Source organism: Caloenas nicobarica, chromosome 8, assembly GCF_036013445.1.
Source record: "Caloenas nicobarica isolate bCalNic1 chromosome 8, bCalNic1.hap1, whole genome shotgun sequence".
Lineage (NCBI taxonomy): Eukaryota > Metazoa > Chordata > Aves > Columbiformes > Columbidae > Caloenas > Caloenas nicobarica.
In genome coordinates this window covers 28,127,578-28,147,145 of record NC_088252.1, presented here as the reverse complement: position 1 = coordinate 28,147,145, position 19,568 = coordinate 28,127,578, and the positions used below count along the sequence as shown (strand labels likewise).

At 43.1% G+C, this 19,568-nt stretch overlaps 1 protein-coding gene across 2 annotated transcripts; it reads right to left on the bottom strand.

The window, feature by feature from the left end:
- Positions 1–1,715: 1,715 nt before the first annotated feature.
- Positions 1,716–14,803, bottom strand: CCNL1 (cyclin L1). Of its 2 annotated transcripts, XM_065640096.1 has the most exons (11): positions 14,516–14,803; positions 14,261–14,335; positions 13,952–14,061; positions 7,540–7,660; positions 7,076–7,140; positions 5,634–5,733; positions 5,397–5,501; positions 5,011–5,152; positions 3,311–3,422; positions 3,062–3,160; positions 1,716–2,507 (listed from the first exon to the last, which is right to left on the bottom strand). In XM_065640096.1, the coding sequence occupies exons 1-11, from the start codon at positions 14,792–14,794 to the stop codon at positions 2,159–2,161; spliced, it is 1,557 nt and encodes a 518-aa protein (XP_065496168.1). In that variant the 5' UTR covers positions 14,795–14,803; the 3' UTR covers positions 1,716–2,158. The 2 variants fall into 2 exon arrangements, with proteins under 2 accessions (XP_065496168.1, XP_065496169.1); XM_065640097.1 differs by lacking the exons at positions 1,716–2,507; positions 3,062–3,160; positions 3,311–3,422; ... (1 more) ...; positions 5,397–5,501; positions 5,634–5,733 and adding an exon at positions 5,734–6,852.
- Between the last annotated feature and the right edge of the window lie 4,765 nt (positions 14,804–19,568).

The window sequence follows — 19,568 nt, the reverse complement described above, 5'->3', positions numbered from 1 at the left end:
TTCGCGGTCCAGCCGGTAGGAAAAACAATCTCTTACCTGGTTCCTCCAATATTTTTTTTTTTTGGTGGGGGGCAACCTGAGATTAATTCAACTGGTGTGTTTTACATGCTTATTTGAGAATGTAATGAAATGCAGCCTGAGAATACTCATTGTTTTTGAAGGCAATCTAGGATAACTATCTCAGGCTTGGAAATCTGAGCAAGGTGAAATAAATCCCGCACCGTACGACTTAACTTTTAGGTTATTGCATAGCAGATGTGCTATCCAGAAGTCAGCAGTTAAACTACGCAGGGAGGAAGATGATGTTGGTGCTTATGCTTCCTCACACTTTGTCAACTGCCAATCAAGTTTTTCCCCTTTCTCTGACCCCAGCACCTCTTCTCTCCTCCACACTAACCTGATACACTTGAGTTTTGAGAAACATCTACTTTTGTTTCATTAACCAAAACCATTTCTTTTACAGCCCGTGGTTGGCAAGAACATTGCACGGTCAAGGCCACCATACCTCACATGGGCTGGAGACATTTTTTCTCCCGTGGAAGAACAAACACTGAAGTTCTTGCAGCCACCTGCCAGCTCGGGGTGTGAGCACCTGCCCATGGCGTCAGATGCTCAGTGTCACCAGGTGTCCCAGCTCCACAGAGAGGTCAACTCCTGCTCTTCAGCTCTGCAGCCAGGGCGCTGGAAGCACACAAGGGTAATTAGTAATCAGTGCTTACGCATTAACACAAACGTAGAGTCGAGCCCTCGTTTCACTCCCAAACTCTGGCGTTCGACAAAGCTCAAGCCAATTGTGCTGCTACCTCAACACTGGGGTTCTGTCGCCACCCTAGACTGTCAAAACACTTGTATCTAGGGGAAAAAAGCTCCTTTAATTTCCATGGCAACAAATGTTTTTTTTCCTGAAAGCAACAAACACATGAAATAGTTACTGTAGATAGAAAAAAACCACACAGAGGTAACCAAGAAACAGACACATTTATCTTTTCCCTCTTTTCAAAACAAATACATTTGCTCTGTTTCTAGAGAAGAGACACAGCTCAGCCCAGCAGGATGCCGGTAGCTGCTTGCGACAACACCCCAGTTCCAAAGAAGCTTTTGCTCAACCACAGGTTTTTTCTTTCCCTTTTGAGCTCTGCAGAACCTGTGGCCAGATGCTGCACTTGCTGCTGCAGCAGCACACGGGACACCAGACCCATTTACGGCCTTTTTAGCCCCAGGCTTTGCTCTTACCATGCTGCAAACTTACCCAGCCAGAGCAGTGAAATTCTGAGCAGCATTCTGGGAGAGAAAGGGTGTTTTTCTGCTGCATTAGCAGTCTACATAGCCCATGGGACTCCAGGCGAGCATCTAAGACTTGCACAGGACAGCAAACACCTCACACCTTTATGCTTAAGATTGTTCCCACCTGAGCAGCAACTGGGAGAATCACCCCGGCACGGTGGATCCCTCTGGGGATCTTGTACCCTCCTGCAGCTCCTCACCATCACCCACATGTCCCACCGAGCTCCAAAGGTCCCTGCTCACACGTTCCGACTGTCACACACACCAGGAGACAACTCGGCTTCCCCCTGAGCAACACCAGCTCCCAAATCTTTAAGTCTTTCCTTTGCAACAGCAACACATCAATATCCCAAACGTCCTATTTGGTCAACGTGATGGCATTGAAGAAAATTAAGTTTAGCTTCAATATATTTGACATCCAACAGGCAGTAAAAAAAAAAAAAAAGCTTTATATTTTATTTCTTGTAAAAATTTTTGAACACATGCAGACTAAAACCAGTGTAAGAAAGTATCCACCATCATTTAAACAAATAACTATACTTAAATATAAGTGTCTGCAATTGACTTGTATAAAAATAAGGTACATTTTGCTTTTTTACAGAAATCCATTCTCCAGTTCTCATATCAATAAACAATACATAACTCTAATACATACAGTTTAACCTGATCGCTGTTTTCCACCAATTTGATACTGCTAAGGTATTATGTGCAAAAGTTGGTAAGTTTCTTTCCCGAAACAAAAAGTCTCCTACACATTTTAGAAAAATTAGATACCAGGTTTAAATTAATCAAATCCTAATCGGTTCCTTTGTTCTCCAATAGTGTCCTTTTATTGTGTTATATACAGGCGGAAGGAGGCGGCAGTGCGCAAAGCTCAGCGCCGATGCCGGCTGTGTCCCGAGCGCCCGCCGCCGTGGTGCTTGCCCTTGTGCGCCCTCTCGAAGGAGCGCGACCGCTCGCGCCTGTCCCTGTGGTGGCCCCGCTCGTGCCGGTGCTTCTTGGCAGCGTCGGCGTGATCCCGGGATTTGCTCTGCGAACGCGAGCGGGACTTTTTCCTTTTGTGACCGTGGCGATTCGCGCCCTTCAGCTCCTCCCTGCTGTGTTTGGCCTTGAGGTGCGGCGAGCCGTGGTTGTGGTGGCGGCGGGGGCTGCCGCTGTGGCTGCGGGACCTGCTTCTCGACCTCGAGCTGTATGTCCCAGACAGGCTGCGTCTATTGTTGTAGCTTATGGAAAAGCATTAACAAGTTAAAACACCTTTTCCACACGAAAAAAATTTTTTTTTAAAAAAATCAATGCTTAGGAAGTTCCAAGTTACTGGAGGAAAGCAGAGACACTTTCTCCCACTGGGACAACTGATGAATGACACTGATTGTCCCAGAACACACCTTTGAGTTGAGCTCCTTGGAAAAACAAAAAGCCCAAACCAAACCCAGCCCCACAATGCAGCATCTTTCAGAATTGTTCCACCTTGCTAAGAATCTTCCCCTCAACACCAGAGTGCAAATTCGTTATTGCCTTTTTTCCTTCAATGATTTGACAGTTAACGGCACTTTGGGGAACACTTCACTGAGACCCAAGTTGGTAGTTTCCAACTTCAGATGCAGCGAAAGCTTTTATATAGCAGTTACCAGTTACTGCTGCATGTCAAGAACCTGGAGACCCAAGTCTCACATCTTCGCTGGCCAGCAGTTAAAAAAGACAACTCCCTCAAAAATAACAAGCCATATCCCCATCCCCTTCTCCACAACACACCACGAGCCAAAAATTCACCACTTACTGCCGCCTAGGAGTGTGAGATCGAGACCGTGACTTTGTTCTTGACCTGGATCGACTCGCACTTCTGCTGCTCCTACTTCTCTTGCTTTCTTTTCTCAGGCTTGGGGAAAACAAACAAACAAAACCACAACAGGGTTACACTTCTGAGGTACTTGTTACTTCCATGAAGTAGCTCTAAAGTAGTTCACTGTACTTCAGTTGAAGAAATGGTTTTTACAGAAGTCTTCATCAGGAAGAGATTTTTACCTACCCATTGTAAGGGCTCTTTGAAGTTTGCTGCCTCTCTTCTGGTTCTTTTTTAACAGTTTTGGTATTCAGAGATACCGGACTCTTCTCTTCAGTTTTTACTTCTCTTGGAGAAGCTGAGAATTAAATTTAAATTCAAGATTAGGTATTTAATTTATAGGCTTTGCAATAACTATATTGTATCCTTTATACACCTTTACCAGTATTTGGACAAAATGTAAATATGAACTCAATTGTAGCTATTTCATCCCATCGTTCCATTTACAGTGCACTTCTACAAGAGAACAGAGTGAGGTGTCCGTGGGGAGACGTAGTTTAAAATCAGCTGCTGGCAGAACACTGTGACCTTCCAGCCAAGCAGATCTGAGATTTCACCACCAGGACCCAAGTGGTACAAAATAAAAGCTGCCCTTATGGCCCACAGATACAGAGATTTTTACCTTGACAGTTCATTTCTAATACTATAGAAAGAATTCAGACCAAACAGCAAAATTACAGATTTTTATATTAGTAGTACAAATATAATGAGTAACAAAAATCTCTTTAGTTTAGAAGTCAATCTGGCCCTGCAGCCAGCTGATCCAGCCGAGTGGAAGGGCCACGCTGCAGGAATGATGCATTTCCACCTGCCCTGCTGACATGAGGCACAGCTGCTGCATTACAACTTGCACCACAGCTTCCTCGCTCTATAGGGTTCAGAGGTTTAACGTAAAGACACAGAAAGGCAGAATTCTGTCAGCTTTTCCCTAGTTTCTCAGCTAGTAAGAATCCTTAAACCCTACCAGGGTTCTGTGTTCACTCAAACCCCCCCAGCCCAGGCTCCCACTTCACAGAAATAAGCAACGTATTTCATTGTTCAGTGAAAAATCACCACTCACCAGCTCCAAGACCTCTGGAAACTCAGATCTATTTTTCTTAAGGAAAAAGAATTGCTACAAATATCGCTTTCTCAGAATATGTTCTTCAGCTGAGAGGCCACATGACAAACAAAGGCCTGAACCTTCAGCTTTCCCCACTATCACAGGACAAACGCTCATCACGTCCTTTACATTTTCTTGGTAGTTCACAGATCAACAGCAACACTAACAGGTAAAAGCACCAAGACCAAACTGTCCGTTCTCTGCACCATTAGAGTTCAGACAGATTTGGTGGTTCAAGATGTGCATTGCAACTATTTTTTTCACTCTAGTGACAAGACAGTACCGTGACCTTCCCTCCTGTTTCTTGACCAGCTTCCTTCATTGCATTTGAACAGTTGGGAAGTACATTAAAAAAAAAAAAAAAAGAAAGCAATTTTCAGAGATCCCTGCTGCAAACAGAACCATAAAGGCTATTGGGGCTCCCCCTCAAGAGATTAAATCCAGAGAATCTTCACACCACAGTCATATTCAGCTAACTCCTGGGTCTACATATTTTCATAACGTAATTATCTCAAGGGTGCATCTTATTAAGAAATCACTCATGTGGAAGTATGGAGTAAAGTACCTCATTTCCCTCTAAACTGCTATTTCGAGGTATTGAAACTGGTTTTTAAATTTGTGGTTAAAAAAAGAGAGATTGGTCTTGCTTCTTGGTTCTGTGAGAAAGCCTAAATTGCTTAACAGCTCACGAAGCAAACCAAATGTTTTTTAACACCTTGGGACACAGATTTAGAAGACTTATCAAACAGTATTACACATGTTTCTGTTCAGAAAACAAACCTACATGGTTTGGACGCAGGAGAAAAGCCACCCAGTGCTGAGAGTGCTGGAGTTCCATCCGGATTTAAACCTTTTGCCTTCAGTTTAGCTTCCTGTAGTGCCATCTTTCTCTTTTCTACTTCTTTATCCAGAAATTCATAATTGGGCTGTTAAAGTAACAAATGTGGTAAGTGGCTGTGGTAATGCAATTCATAGTTTCATCCCATTTCTGAAAAATACTCAGTTACCTTTTAATTATCTGTCCATTGATATAACTAACTTCCATAGTTTGTTCTCACACTCCCCTTCAATTAGTACATTTGTGTGCTTTCCCAAACACGCTTGGACAACCATGAGACTGCTGAAGCTGCACTGAACACTGAGCAGGAAGAACAAGTATCTCAAACTTACCTTCTTTCTAGTATAGAGCTTAAGAGTTGTTAAGCATATCTCCTGAATCTCCTCTTCCGTGGTGCCAAAGAGTAAGAACCAGTGAGGACGAGTAGGCAGCGGAATCTAAAAATAAAACAACTAAAAGCTTAATAACAGAGATTACAGACCAAGCTTTTGTTTTCAATATTTTCATTAATTTTCCCGAAAGCAAACTATTAGCAATAAAAGGCAATGCTAACAAAGGTGAATACTCACCTGCAGAGCTCTAGCAGCGAGATAAATGCAAGCACATGCTATAGTCTCTGGCTGAAAGCGAACAAACACATTTGTTCGAAGGCTGTCATTCATGTAATTCCTAAAAAAAAAAAAAAATAAAAAATAAAAAATAAATATATTTATGAAAAATTTGACCTCAGGTTTACATCTTATTTAGAGGATAACAATACTGGAGACTCAATTGACTTTATTATTTTTTCTGTTATTATATTAAACATTTGGTTTCTTTTGAATTATTGTATTTACATTTGTTACTTCTGTAACAAAGTTTGCACCCTTGCCTTTGTTTTGAAACCCCCAATGCAAGTAATTGTATATAATAGCTACTTCCTAGGTAGGTATGTTAAGTTATACCGTGAAGTGTCCATTGAGTTAAGAATCAAACAAGTACTTTTCATCTGTCCAGCTGTTTGCTTTAAACACCAATGTTCTTGTATTTAAAAATCAATATGCTTAAAACGCAAATGCAAGCATGAAAGCATGGTATAGTTTTAACCTACCATTTTCCAGAGGTTAGGTGCAACCTATAAAGTTCATAAAACATTGCATTTAAATCCTACATGTGCCTCGAGTCACATGAACTTCATCCAGAGAGAGAAGTATCCAAGTTGCTCACTGAGTGTTGGAAAAAGATCTGTAAGTTAGTACCAGGTCCCCACTTCACTAAGCTACTGCTCTTCAACCTGGGGGGCACTGCCCAGCAACGCATGCCAAGAGATAAACAGCAGAGACCTCCATCCATTTCTAAGTTACTGAGCTACAGGAAAGAAATGAACAGCAGTCAGTAAGGATTGACTCTACAGAAAACCATGCCCAACACGGCTTCTAAGTGAACATGCTGCATGCACCGTCTCTTTTTTTTAAAAAAACCAAACCCTCAAGTTTAGCCAAATGCTAAATCAACTAAATAAATGTTGGCAAAAAGTCTACCCCATGTGTCCTTTAAATACACTACAGTATACAGTAGCTAGGCAACAAATACATTTAGAAACATTTTCAACAGTTACTTCTAAAAACAAATATACAAATCCTTTGGACACCCAGCCAGAACTAGGAGATGCTGCCCGATGGACATGGACCACTTCAGTGAATCTCGGCTGAGAGCTTGCACTGGGTTGGCTGGAGAGAAGGGCAGCCAAACAGGCCATGGGCTGAGGTGCAGAGGGCAGAGCTCTATGACTTACCATCAGGGACTACCCTTTAATTAAAGAGTAGAAAAAAGAACAAAGTTAAATTGAGTTCTCCATTACCACATTGGAATCAAGCCATGAAAATAGTAAGCAGAAACAAGCACTCAAGTATTTTAAAAGCATGTACTTGTGTAATAACTTACATCTCATTGCTTTGCATATGGATCATCAGGCTTGTTATTTCTGCTACTATTTTCCTGGCTAGGAAAAGAACGGAAAATAACAACTTACCAGGCTGTCTGTACCAGGGTTTGGTTACGTTCACATTCTAAGACTTGCAAATACATCACAATGATCTGAGGAACAAGGAGGGAAAAAAACACGACTCAGTTTTAATATATAAATCAACATTAAGGAAGTAACTCTTTATACTACATGCAATCAAAGAGTATTCCAACAGTCTCTCCTCTTTCTCTAAGCACACACCATAAGCTCACATCATCCAATCACGTTCAGGCAATTCTACTACTTTTCTACGATTTTCAAAACCTTTAACATTTCCCAAGGAGGCAATTTCTACCAAAGTCAATATGACTATTCGCCCAAGCGCTCTGGCAAAAACATTCATTGTAACTACTACGGAATAAAGAGAAGAAGTCAGGTCATTTTCGCACCTGTGTTTTTTGTTCCACAGCTCACAATGATGCCACCAAGGTAGAACAAGATTGACAATTATATTATTTTTGATAACTCACCTTATGTGGATGCTTGACATGAACACAAAATCCCAACTCCTTCAGTACCCTTCTTTCTGCTTTGATTACTTGATTTTTGGTGTTTATGTAGTTCTGATCAAGTATCAGGGGGCTTGGAGTCCTATAGTTTGCAAGAAATAAAATCAAAACTGTTTTGCATATCCAAAACCAGCATCAACTCTGTTTTCCCTTCCAACCAACTAATGGCAACAGAAACCGGTTTTTAACTCCTGCAAGCAAGTTTAAGCATTAATCTTGTGCTGTCCAAGTTTAGATAAACTAGTTTAGTTTCTGCTTTTGACTAGCAACAGATTAGATGGCTAAGATAAAAAAAAAAATAATCTTTTGCTACTGTGTATGCAAGCTACACTGGTCCAGCTGCTGGAATCAAAGTCAACTTTACAGTGAAGATCTCAAAGAACCTTTAGACTTCATGACAGAAGTGGGGGAAGGCATGTGATAAAACTACCTCTACTAGGTAGGACTTCAAAGCAAAAGCAAGCTAGAACAGGTTTTTTTACTGATCTTAAAGTAGCAAGCTTGTGCTTCATAAACTGCAGTTTCCTATGCACTGGAAGACAAGATTATTCAGATCTTCAGAGAACAAGACAGCCCTGCTACTGTGATACACAAAAAGCCTAGTAAAGCAGGGAATTTAACCTCTCAAATTGGGACAGACCTGTTTGTGATTCTGAATGCTGCACCCACTAGTCAGTGGATATCACATCACTTCTGCTATTTGCTAAACAAGAGCTCATTTCACAGAGAAATATTAAGTCTAGCACTATCAAGTCCTAATTTCTTCCAATACCTGAACTCTCCAAAGCATTTCTTTTGAACTAAAATAACTTGCTGTAAGCACAAGTGTCATACTCCATTTCGTATCCTTTTCTTTGTCCGTTCTTAGACTTGACCTTTCAACATTCCACATTGTGTATTTTAATCCACTTCCTCCTAAAGCCAGACCCGCTTTTTCCCTGTTTGTAATGTGCCTCACATATTCCACACGCTTTCCAATCAAGAATAATGTTTTTGCAACTAGTTCCACTCTCATAAACCAGTCTGTTTACATGATAAACCTGGTACACCCCAAGCACCAGTGACAGATTTATTTTACATTACCTTCAAAAGGAAAAAGTGATCCAAAGTGGATTCAAAATAGAGCTTCTGTTCTATCAGACAAAATATTTCACTACTAACTTGTCTTTTTTGATTCCACGCAAGTTCCACAAGTAGATCACACAGAGTAGAAAAATGACTCAAAAAACCCAAGTTCCACCCCAGAAAGGGTCAGTTTGATGACAAGGCTAGGCTGAAGGGTTCCTAACCGCAATAATCCACAATTTATGCTACGAGTTCTGCAGTCACCTGAAACGATGCTTATTACCATCGGCCAAAGGATACAAGCCATCCACTTCACCAATAAAATCATCATGTTTTATAACCACACACACGAAACCATGAGCTCCTCCAGCTCTTCCCAAGGGGTCGAGAAACAGCTCACAGGAGGTTTGAAATCAACTACTGCAGGTTCTGAGTGGCAGGAAGCACCATCAATTCCAGTACAAGCCTTACTATGTCTGTCCCCTAAAAAAAAAATGCGATGTTTTCCACATTACATAAAGTTAACTTCTCTAGCTACGGGTTACTCTCACTCATCAGGGCAAGTTTACAAAGTCTGTGATTTCAGCTATTCTAAATTTAACCCAGTCAGAATACCTATTATTTTTTTTTCCTGCATAAATTAACTGAAAAAAAAAAAACCACAACTTTTAAAGTTTCTTTAAGGTAATTACTTCAGCAGAGAGGCTATGATTTTATCTGAACGCTCCAACACTACCAAGGCTGTCTGAACACAACACTCTGGAGTGGGAGACTGGAAGAACCAAGCAGAAATTCTTCACATCGGTGAAACTGATTTGCTTTCCATTGATTTCAACTAACTATTCAGGGGTTTATAATAGCATTTCCTCCAATATTGCTTTACACAATTTTATCTAGAGATCACTGGCATTAACAGGATCTGCAAAGCATCATTCAGAGTGAGTTTAGGTGTCCAGGCTCAGCTTGTTAGCAGCACACTTCAGAGGTGACAAATCTTGGATGAAACTTACGGCAGCTATGACTTCCAGTCTAAAAAATAAAAAATAATCAAGAGCAGGACAACATCACTACATGGGATCATCATCCAACCTGCCACAGGATTACCACCTTCCACATGGCTCTGCATTCTCTGAAAGCTGTGTCAGAAAGTCAGTATTATGAAAACAGAACAAGGTAGCTAAGAATGCAGCAGAAAGGCTGTGAGCCTCGCTGCATTTTAAGTTTTTGCTGTCCTTCCACAGGGCCACAGGATCAGCACAAACAGTCCGTACTGTGGTTGTACGTGTTCAACAGCAAAGCGACTGGAAACTCAAAATTAAGATGCTCCAAGTGCGCTTTACTCTGTTGTCCCTTTTTACTCTGGTCACTTGGGACACACAAGTTCTAGAGATCTACAGATCTAAGGAAGCCATGAAAAACACGTGTTTATACAGACAGTATTTCCAAAACCAGAAAGATAAAAGCAGCCTTTTATCCACTTATGCAAAAATAAAAATCTGTAGAAGACTTTACTGCACTGTATTACAGGCAAAAAAGTCAGGGTGCCCACTGTGTTAAGATTTACCAATTTAGTACTTTTGCCATAAGCTCTAACGTGTTGGTATGCATAATTATTTACAAGTTGGAAGCTTCAGAGATTTCCCTTTGGAACACTTCTTAGCTTTCTTACTAAGAAAAAAAGAGAGAAATTTTGCTACTGCATTTGCTGCACTTAGTTCTCAGCCCAAGAAGCAGTCATTTTAGGTCCAAGTAACAAACAAGAGAAAAATAATTTATAAGCTTATATATAAAATATAAGCTTCAAGCTCTATATAGCCAAGTAGTATTACAAATTCTTACTTTGAATCTGTTCTTAAGAATCAGCATGAGTTCCAGACAAGACTTTAGAGATAAGAACAGGGAGCACACAGCGCCCATTCTGGTAAGCGAATCCAACACTTAAGTCACAAAACTGCATTGGGATTTAGAGATCAAATAACACCCCCCAAAAAAATAATTAAAACACACCGTAATGTGTTTGTAGCAAGAAATAAATTACAAATATCCTTTTAAATCCTTCTGACAAATGAACCCCAAGTTCTCGACACAACGACAGCTTCATTAAATGTCGTATTAAAACTTGGTGTCTTTGGAATGTCTAATACTTTGGAGGAAAAGTGCCCTGCGTGTAGTTTTGTTCATAATGCAAAAAGCACTTCCGGCAAGTACAGCATAAAAATCAGCATCTCATTTCAAAGACCAGATCTCTCTTAGGCCAGTCAATACGAGAGAAGGAAGTGAGTTCTATATTTGCCTCCAACATTGTAAATACAAGCACTGTAGATTTATAGCAGGGTTTGGAGAACACTAATTAGTTTGTATGATTAACACAGGCCACTTCCAACACAACTGCAGGAACCTGTTTGCTGCAACAGAAGCAAAGAACAGCTGACTGAGCATCTCAAACCAACATTTGTCAGGTTACATGATGACAGGAGTCACATTTGGTTCCAGTCTCATAAGAACCTTCTGCAGCTTTCAGGCACATTTACGGTAAATAAAATCAACTTCAAACTACATTCTACATGTTGAACAATAGTTGCACTTGGCTCAGAACACAGATGTTTCATCAGACAGTTTTTTAAAAAGCAGTATTTTCATCATACGAGCTTTTCTCCATGCACACAAACATTTTTACATGCAGTACTACATGACATAGGCTCGTGAAAGATCCAAAAGAAAATATGCTTGTCCAAACCACATTTTTAGCTTTTTCTTACTTCTCAGTATTAGAAATACCACCTAGGAGCAACTCAGTTGACTACAGGTCTTACGAAAATTCCAATGCAATTCCCAGTTCTACAAACAGGTACATAGAAGGGGCTGCTTATATCATAACTTATATAAAGTTTTACAAATTCAAGACTTCCGTACTCTTGTGAAGGCATGTTTTACTGCGAGTTCAAACGGCAATTATACAGAGCCAGAAAGTGGAACTGAGAACCCCAAACTGTTAAAGAAGGAAAGCAAGCCTACTCAAACTACTCAAACTTCATGTGCAGGTTAAGAGCTTCAGTTAACAGAAATACTAGACTAGAGGTGAAAAGAAAAGTACAGCAGCCTGATTGTTTCAGTTCTGGGTTGTGTGTAAGAAACTAACTACAGCCTAAGTGTTAGCTTCAGATAAAAAAAAAAAAAAAAAGATTAAGCTAGTATTCTAAAAACCTGGACAGCAAAGAAAAAAGCTTATAACAAGATACAGGAGTTCTTCCAAATGGTTCACCAGCGGCCAACCTGTTTGTCCCCCGATTCCAGTGACCTATTCTCAGAGCACTGGCTTCTCCTTGGGGATTTTCGATACTTCACTCACTGTTGCCATGACGACAGCTTCATCTTTATGTACCACTCCACATCACCCAGGCTTTGGTAAATGTAGCTGGTCGCTGTATAGTCGGTTGCAAGGGAAAAAAGAGTTGAAGTTAATAACGTGTACAGATTATGTAATTGTAATCTTGTAAAAAGTACAGAAACACGTTTACATCCTGCTTGTTTAAAAAAAAAAAAAGAAAAAAAGGCAAGCCTGAATGTCAGACTTCAGCATTTTTAAGATTAATTAATGCAGATTCTCAGAAATACCCATTTCTCCAGAAAATAATGGGTAGAAGTGCACGACTTCTCTCGACATGATGCATTTTAGACACCATGTAACATGCACAAGTGACATTCTGATTTGGAACAGGCTAGCTGGAAAGATTTAAGTTCACAGGTTAAGTTCAGTTTCTCTGATCCTTCACACAGCACAAAGAAACAACTAATTCATACTCTCATTGCAAAGAAAAAGCATCACAGATGATTAATTAATCTTCACTGTCTGGATCAAGGCTGAAACATTAAGAATCACTGAACCAGCTCCACTAATTCCAATAACCAGACTCCCTTATCACAACTGCGGTAAAGAACGATACCTAACTCACATTCAGCGTAACTTCACTAAACTCTGTCAGAGCTACCAGGGGTAACAACTTAAAAAAAAAAAGCTACGTCTCAAAATGTAACACCAAATCAATCTTCTTTTATCTAAAGCTAACTAGGAAAACACAAGCACAAGGCTGTAAAAGCAAAAGCTTTGGATGCAACAGAAGCATAACCAGGATAAACATATCAAGAAACAGCTGATCTCCCTCAGGATTTCTACTCTGCTTCTCAAAAAACATTACGGGACACTGAAGTTTGAATTCCTGCTGTAACCTGGTGATGTGGAAAAACGTAAGCATGGATTTAAGAATTTGGCTGAAAACAAAACCCTTCTGTAGCTATGGAGTGCTTTACACTTAAGCAATCTGCCACTAGAACTATTTCATCAGAGCTGACATCTCCAGTCCCACAGACTGTAACACTGTTGCATGAGAATTAAAGAAATTTTGTATTTAATAGCAACTTAGAAAACTCCTTTCCTTCCACCATTCCCTGTTCCTTCCAAGCAAGTGAATTTGCTTTACACGTGAAAACGTACATGGCTTAACGCACAAAAAAGCAGCATTAGGCACTGCCAACCGAGAACAGCTGCAGCTCGAGCAGACAGTTCTCCAGATCTGCACAGAGACTGTGGGAGTTTACATCCAACTTCACTGACACAAGCACACGGTACCAGGGGAAACACAAGTCTCACTTTTTGCAATTAAAGATGCCTTCAGCTTCCAAGACTCAATTACACACTCCTTGCTGAAACGGGGTCATTAAATCTGCATACACCATAGGCCAAACTATATTTTTTTCCGAATACTTTCTAAAATTGGTTTTTGGGTTTTTTTTGTGTTTGTTTTGTTTTTTTCTAAAAGGCAACACTATCATTGCTGGGTAAAAGTCAGTTTTCATCTTTTGTAACTGATACTTTCTTGGCACCATAACCACAATTGGACAGCTACATACTGACAAGAAAAAAAGCATTAAAGCTACTGAACATTGTGCAAAGCCTGGAGAATCCACAGCAACCCGCTAATTCACTACTCATGCCTAAGACTACCTTTCAAGAACTACAAGACATTAAAAATCCATTAGCAATGGACCCAGAACCACAGCCATGGACCTGAAACGAGAACCAATACTCGTGACTTGTAGCTATAGAAATAATGGAAACGGATCTACCAAGTCACCAAAAGCAACGGCAGGAGAAGTCAGCATCGAACTGCACTGCCTACGCAACAGCCAAAGAGCTCTCCCTTCTCAAGTCTAGGTCGTTGAACTTAGCCTGGAAAAATACTGTGAATTGAAAACCGCAGCGTACATTAGTGACAATGTTTTTTTATGTTCATAACGAAGCTAATCTTACCTTTTTGCTCTTAACTGACGCAAGTGATGAAACACATTGATCACGTCCCTTATACGTCGAGGAGCCTCTTCAATTTTGGACGCGAGATTGATGCAGGCCATGGCAACAATCTGAAAGAAAGCCCCGTTTTCATGAAAATATTGGTTTTAACCCCGATAAAACTAGAGTTACGCAACTAAAAAAAAAAAAAAGTTAAAAACCGCGGCTTAGAGGCCCGAAGAGAGCAGCCTGTCCGGCGTGCGCTTGGCCAAATTCACCGCTCGCCCAACACCCGGTGCGCTCGGCCCCCGCTCCCCGCGCCGCCCTCACCTCGAAGCTGTGCTTGACGAAGGACTTGGAGTAGAAGAACCGATGGAACAGCACCTGCCCCGTTGCCATCGCCACCTACGAGCGCAAAGGGAGGAAGAGTCAGTCAGTCACGGGCCCAACCGCCGCCGCCATTTTGTGTGAGGCACCCGCCGCCCCCCCGCCCTTCCCGCCGCGCCACAATGGCGGCTCCTTCCTCCCCTCCCTCCCCCCCGCCCGGCTCGGCCGCCCCGGGGAAGCACCGGGGCGCGGCCCCACCTGCGGCAGGCGGAGAAGGATCCCGGCCGCCTGGATGAGCTCGCAGCCCAGAATGCGCAGGTCGGTCTCGCACTGCAGGTCCAGGCCGTCCTGCATGGAGGGGGTCGGCGAGAGGCGCTCCTCGGGAATCAGCGAGTGGTCGATGGTCAGCGACACCTCCGAGTAGAGCCGGTCGCCGATGAGGATGCCCGGGGCGGTGGGAGGCGGCGGGGCGGGAGCGGCGGCGGCGGGAGCGGCGGCGGCGGGGCCCGGGTGCGCGGCGGCGGCGGCGGAGGCCATGACGGCGGAGCGGTCCCCACCCGCAGCCGGCCACGCACAGACTGCGCGGCCCGGCGCGGTGACGCAGCACACAGCGGCGCCCGCGCGCGGCACGCCGGGAAAAAAGAGTCCGCGGCGCCTGGCCCGCCCCGAGCGCGTCCGGCCCGGCCGAGCGGGCGCCGAGCGGGTCGGTCGAGCAGCGGCCGTGCGGTGGGGTCGGGGCTGCGCCTCGCTCTTTCCTACAGCGGGTTCCGCGGGGAAAGGTTTTTAAACGGTGAAAAATAACGAATTGCGCGGTGCGCTTCACCGCAGCGGAGGTTAAACTCGGTTTTAAAGGGGTCGGGTGGTTCGTGCCCGGGCTGCGGGGGGGTTTGGTGGTTTCGGTTGAAGAGAAGCTGCTAAATTCATGTACACCGTGGTTGAGTTATAAAAGACGTACCCGTCATTAACCAATTGACGAGAGAAATGCTTTCTGACCACCTGCAAAAACGGGATATTTCTCAAGTTTTAGATCCTTCTGCACAAGAGGAGACAGAAGATGAAGTTTCGAAGCAGAGCGCTTATATTTAACTAATAATTAATAGATGTAAGTAAATTAAACAATTACAATGAACATCATCAATTATTTCTTAGTATAGATGTATGTCAAAATTTTCCAAAATTGTATATGTAATAATTACGTGAATATAAGCAATGCAAGAGCATCCAGCCTTTGGAGCGCTAACGGAGGATGATCCCCAGTGCTGATAAAATGAAGAATTCCCCTTAACACTGTAATTGACTCCGCTGGTTATGTCTTCGTTTTACAATGTGTCACACATAAGAAAAAAACCCCAAAATCCAGAACATTGGGTGAGAAGATCCGCAGGGTGGCTGTGGCGCCGTCCGGACATGGGGCTGTGCCTCTCCAGGCTGGAAACGTGCCCTGGGAAAAGTTCCACGGCGTTTGGTAATAAAAGAACCGCGACACCCGTCACCTGCGGGAACAGCTCGCGGACCCAATTCCGGAGCCTTTCCCCCCATTTCGCTGCTCCCGCCGGCCTGAAATTGGGGGTACACGGGCCGTGACCGACACTCATCATTGAGTTTTATTGGCTAAAAATGGGTTGTTTTTACAAGGTGCCACTTGTGTTACATCCCGTGAGGCCGTTCAGTGGCTCCGCTGGTTTCTGCTGACGGAAACGCCACAAATGACACCTTTATTTCCAGTAAAAGAGCGTTTGCAACGGGAAGCAGCCATCCTGCAGTGGGTAGGCCGTTGTTATGGTTGCGTTTCCATCGCAATCTTACGCGCTCCTTAAAAAAAAAAAAAATAAATAAAAGGATTATTCTCAGAAAACACGGATCATTAACCAGCCGCTGGTTGCATCACTTCACGGAAGCCGCACTCCACCGTCTCCCTCCGCGGCCACACGCCCAGGCCGGGACTAACTTCCCGCGGCCGTAACTGCCCGCGAACGAAGGGCAAACCCCGCCCCCGCGGGCGGCTTCGAAACCTGATTGGCTCGCTCGGCCTGAGTGGCAGGAGCCCCCCCGCGGCTCCATCCGCCATGTTGTGAGGGGGCGCGGGGGTGTCCCCTCATGGCCCGTGTCCTCGGGTGTCCCCGGCGGCGGCCGTGCGGAATTTTAAGGAATTATAGAACTCGTAAGTTCAGGAGAATATTAAAGTAGCAACCTTTAAAGATCAACCAACCTTGTAACCATAGAATCTTTGTATAAGCAGACCTTGTGACCACAGTACTTGGTAATCACAGCCTATTCTTGAAATCCACATAGGTTTACAACATATTTAAAATAGGTAACTAAGAAGTAACCGAGAAACATGCAAACGTTGCTTAGCATTGCTTAAACAGCTTGTGTATCAATAGGTGCGGAAGAATTGCAATGAATATATAATTTTTCTGTCAATATAAGCCACGTGTGACCAGCTGGTCAGACCTATGGAGGGACCCCCCCGGCCCGAATAAGAAATGCTACTTTCAAATCAGGAAGGATATTTTATTTTTTTGCCCTGGTTAAGGATGAGCAAACCTGATGGCAGCGAAGGGTTCACAGAGCATAAGTTCACTGAACCCCAAGGAATGGGGCCAGGTTGCAGGATAATCATTAATTGAGCAGAGGGTCAGAGTCGTTAGCTGCTGCCAGGCTTTGCTGAGCTAAGCCTAAGATAAAACCAGTTGTAGAGAGAGAGAAAAACAAGATTTTTAATCGGGGACAAGAAAAGCCGGTGCAGAAGCCCAATCTGCCAGGTTTTCGGAGGAAACCCTCGCTGAAGGAGGCTGGTTACAGCACCTGGTTTTGTGTCGTGGACACAGTGATTAGTCAAACATTCCTGGTTTTACAAACAATGTCTTTTAGAAAGATCACTAGGTCTGCACAATGTTTGCTTTTTAGCCCTATTTTCTGTTCATAGTTTGGGGTTTGAGAGCCAGTCTGTAACTATCACTTTTCTATTGCTTTTTATAGAAAGAAAGTATTTAATTGGGAGGTGCTGGACCTGCAGGTTCATGACTCGGCAGAGGTTCAGAGTTAATGTGGTCACACTGTTCTGGTCCTTCCACAAGCTCCCATCCAGTCACTGAGATTTTAAAAACAACTTTCCATAGAATAAAGAAATCCCAGCACCAAGCTGGATCATCGCTGGCCTTTTAGAAACCTCCAGCGTTTTTCTGTGTTGCGGGAACATGGCAAAAAAAAGTCCGGTGAGCCCACCACGCCAGCGCTAAGCATCTCAAAAGCAATTTACAGTCCATCGAACGTACTGAAGATTAAATAAATAGTCATAAAAAGAGGAGCTGGGAAAAACATCAGCATAGTTGGCTCAGTTCTCTAGCCCTCAAATTATTCCAAAGGTGAAAATACCAGATTCCTTGGTGTGTGCAGAAGGCGAACAGCTCTTTCCGTTTCCACAGCGGGTACGGTGTGTGCAAAACGGGCTGGAAAGCAGGAGAACCACGAGTCCTGCGAGCAGCAGGTGTCACTCATTGCACTGGAATTTGCCCACCATATTTTTATTTTAAATTTTTTTTTCCCCACGCACACACCTGTGGTGCGTTGGTTTTAATTTGCTCTGGTTTTCCAGGTTTCGCTTCGATGTTTTAAAAACCTGAAGGGTATTTGCTTTCCTTAGGTGGCTCAACCTGCCCGTACCACTCTTAACAATCCTTGCTCTTTTTCTTGCACATATTTTTGAGTTCGAGAAGAGTTGAGCAACATGTTGTCCCCTCAGCTGTTATGCAGCTGGAAGTCTTAGTTATGTCAGAAGTTTTCGCTGCAGCATGTTTAAAAATAAAGAGCTGCTGGCATTTCTGTAGCTACTGACATTAAACTGGACACTAAAATAGGTGCGTTTGGTGTCAGATGCTCACACAAAGTCAGGTGTGCTGGGTAATCAGAGCACATCGGGGCCTAAACCCCCTCCAGGGATTTTACAGGTTCGTCAGCAAATGTTTCACAAAAGGTAACGACAAGAACAGGTCCTTAGCAAAGAACTGCAAATGGCAATGTGCAACGGCCTGGACAGAACAGATTTGTTTGGAAAAATAAGAATCCACGATGACAGAAAACTCTTTAATTTCCTTAAGCAATCATAGATGTCAGTATGGAAGAAAACACTGCGACAGGAAATCAGCCAGTAAAATATTTTGACATGAGCTGATAGCTGAAAGTTTCTGCTGTCATATTCAGTAGAACAGACTAAGAGAACAGAGACTATCGTTACATTAATTCACTCATTGCATTCAACTAGTTTTTTACTCTGGAGATTTTTAGAAAGTTGATTTTTTTTTTTTAACACCAAATCATTTAGGAGATTAACCTCAATTTTTCGTGCTGAATCTGATAAATTAACAGAGAATCTAGAACTATCTGCCATCTCAGTGATAAAACTATGCATTAGCAGCTCTAATAGTACTGATTGCAAATACACTTCCAGCACGGGGCAAATATTGAGTTTGCATTGATATAAACAGGTTTGGCACTGAAAGACTTGGCAGTAAAATTTGCTCAGGCTGGAGAAATGGTGTTTTACTCTGTCAAATTATGACTTTAAGAGACTTAGTTCGGTACTTCAATAAAAGATTTATAGAGACTCCAATTTTGGACTCTAAATTAAACGGCTCAGAGAAACAATGAAAATTATTTGAAATTGTTCCCTGAGGGTGATTTCTTTAAACTCTTACTGGTTTTGCAAGAGGCAAGAGGAATCCAGTGGTGTAAGTTACATCCTGCAGGTCTTACCGTGAATAACTTGGTGTGAAACCAGAAGTGTCATTCTGAATGCAGCCTTTTCTATCAGTGTTTCTGTTTCGCGTGAGCAGATTCTTCACCTTCCACTCCCTAACCTCTTTCTCTGGTTTCGGTGACATTCCTGGCGTTATTAATTCCTTGCTCACTTCAGTGAAGCTGCTGCTGGCGACCGGCTCGGAGCCTTTACCAAGACAAGAATAAGTGGCAGTGGAGCCGCGAGCACAAGAGTGTGAACAGAAGCAAGTGCCGAGGGGATGGAAAAGAACACGAGGAACGTCACCTCCAGGCTGTGGGTCACGGAGCTGCATTAATGGTCATGGAGCTGCATTAATGGTCACGGAGCTGCGTTAATGGCCATGGAGTGTTGAGCGTGGCCATGTGCTCTTGGTCAAACTCGGCCACACAGGCACATGGGTAAGCACAGGCTTGTGCTTAAAGCTCCTCCTTGGCCTGCTGGGTTGGTGGTCTAGAGCAGACCTGGGTCTCCTTCCGCATTATCAGAGAAGGATTTGGGTTGGAGGGACCTTCCCAGCCCCCCCAGTGCCCC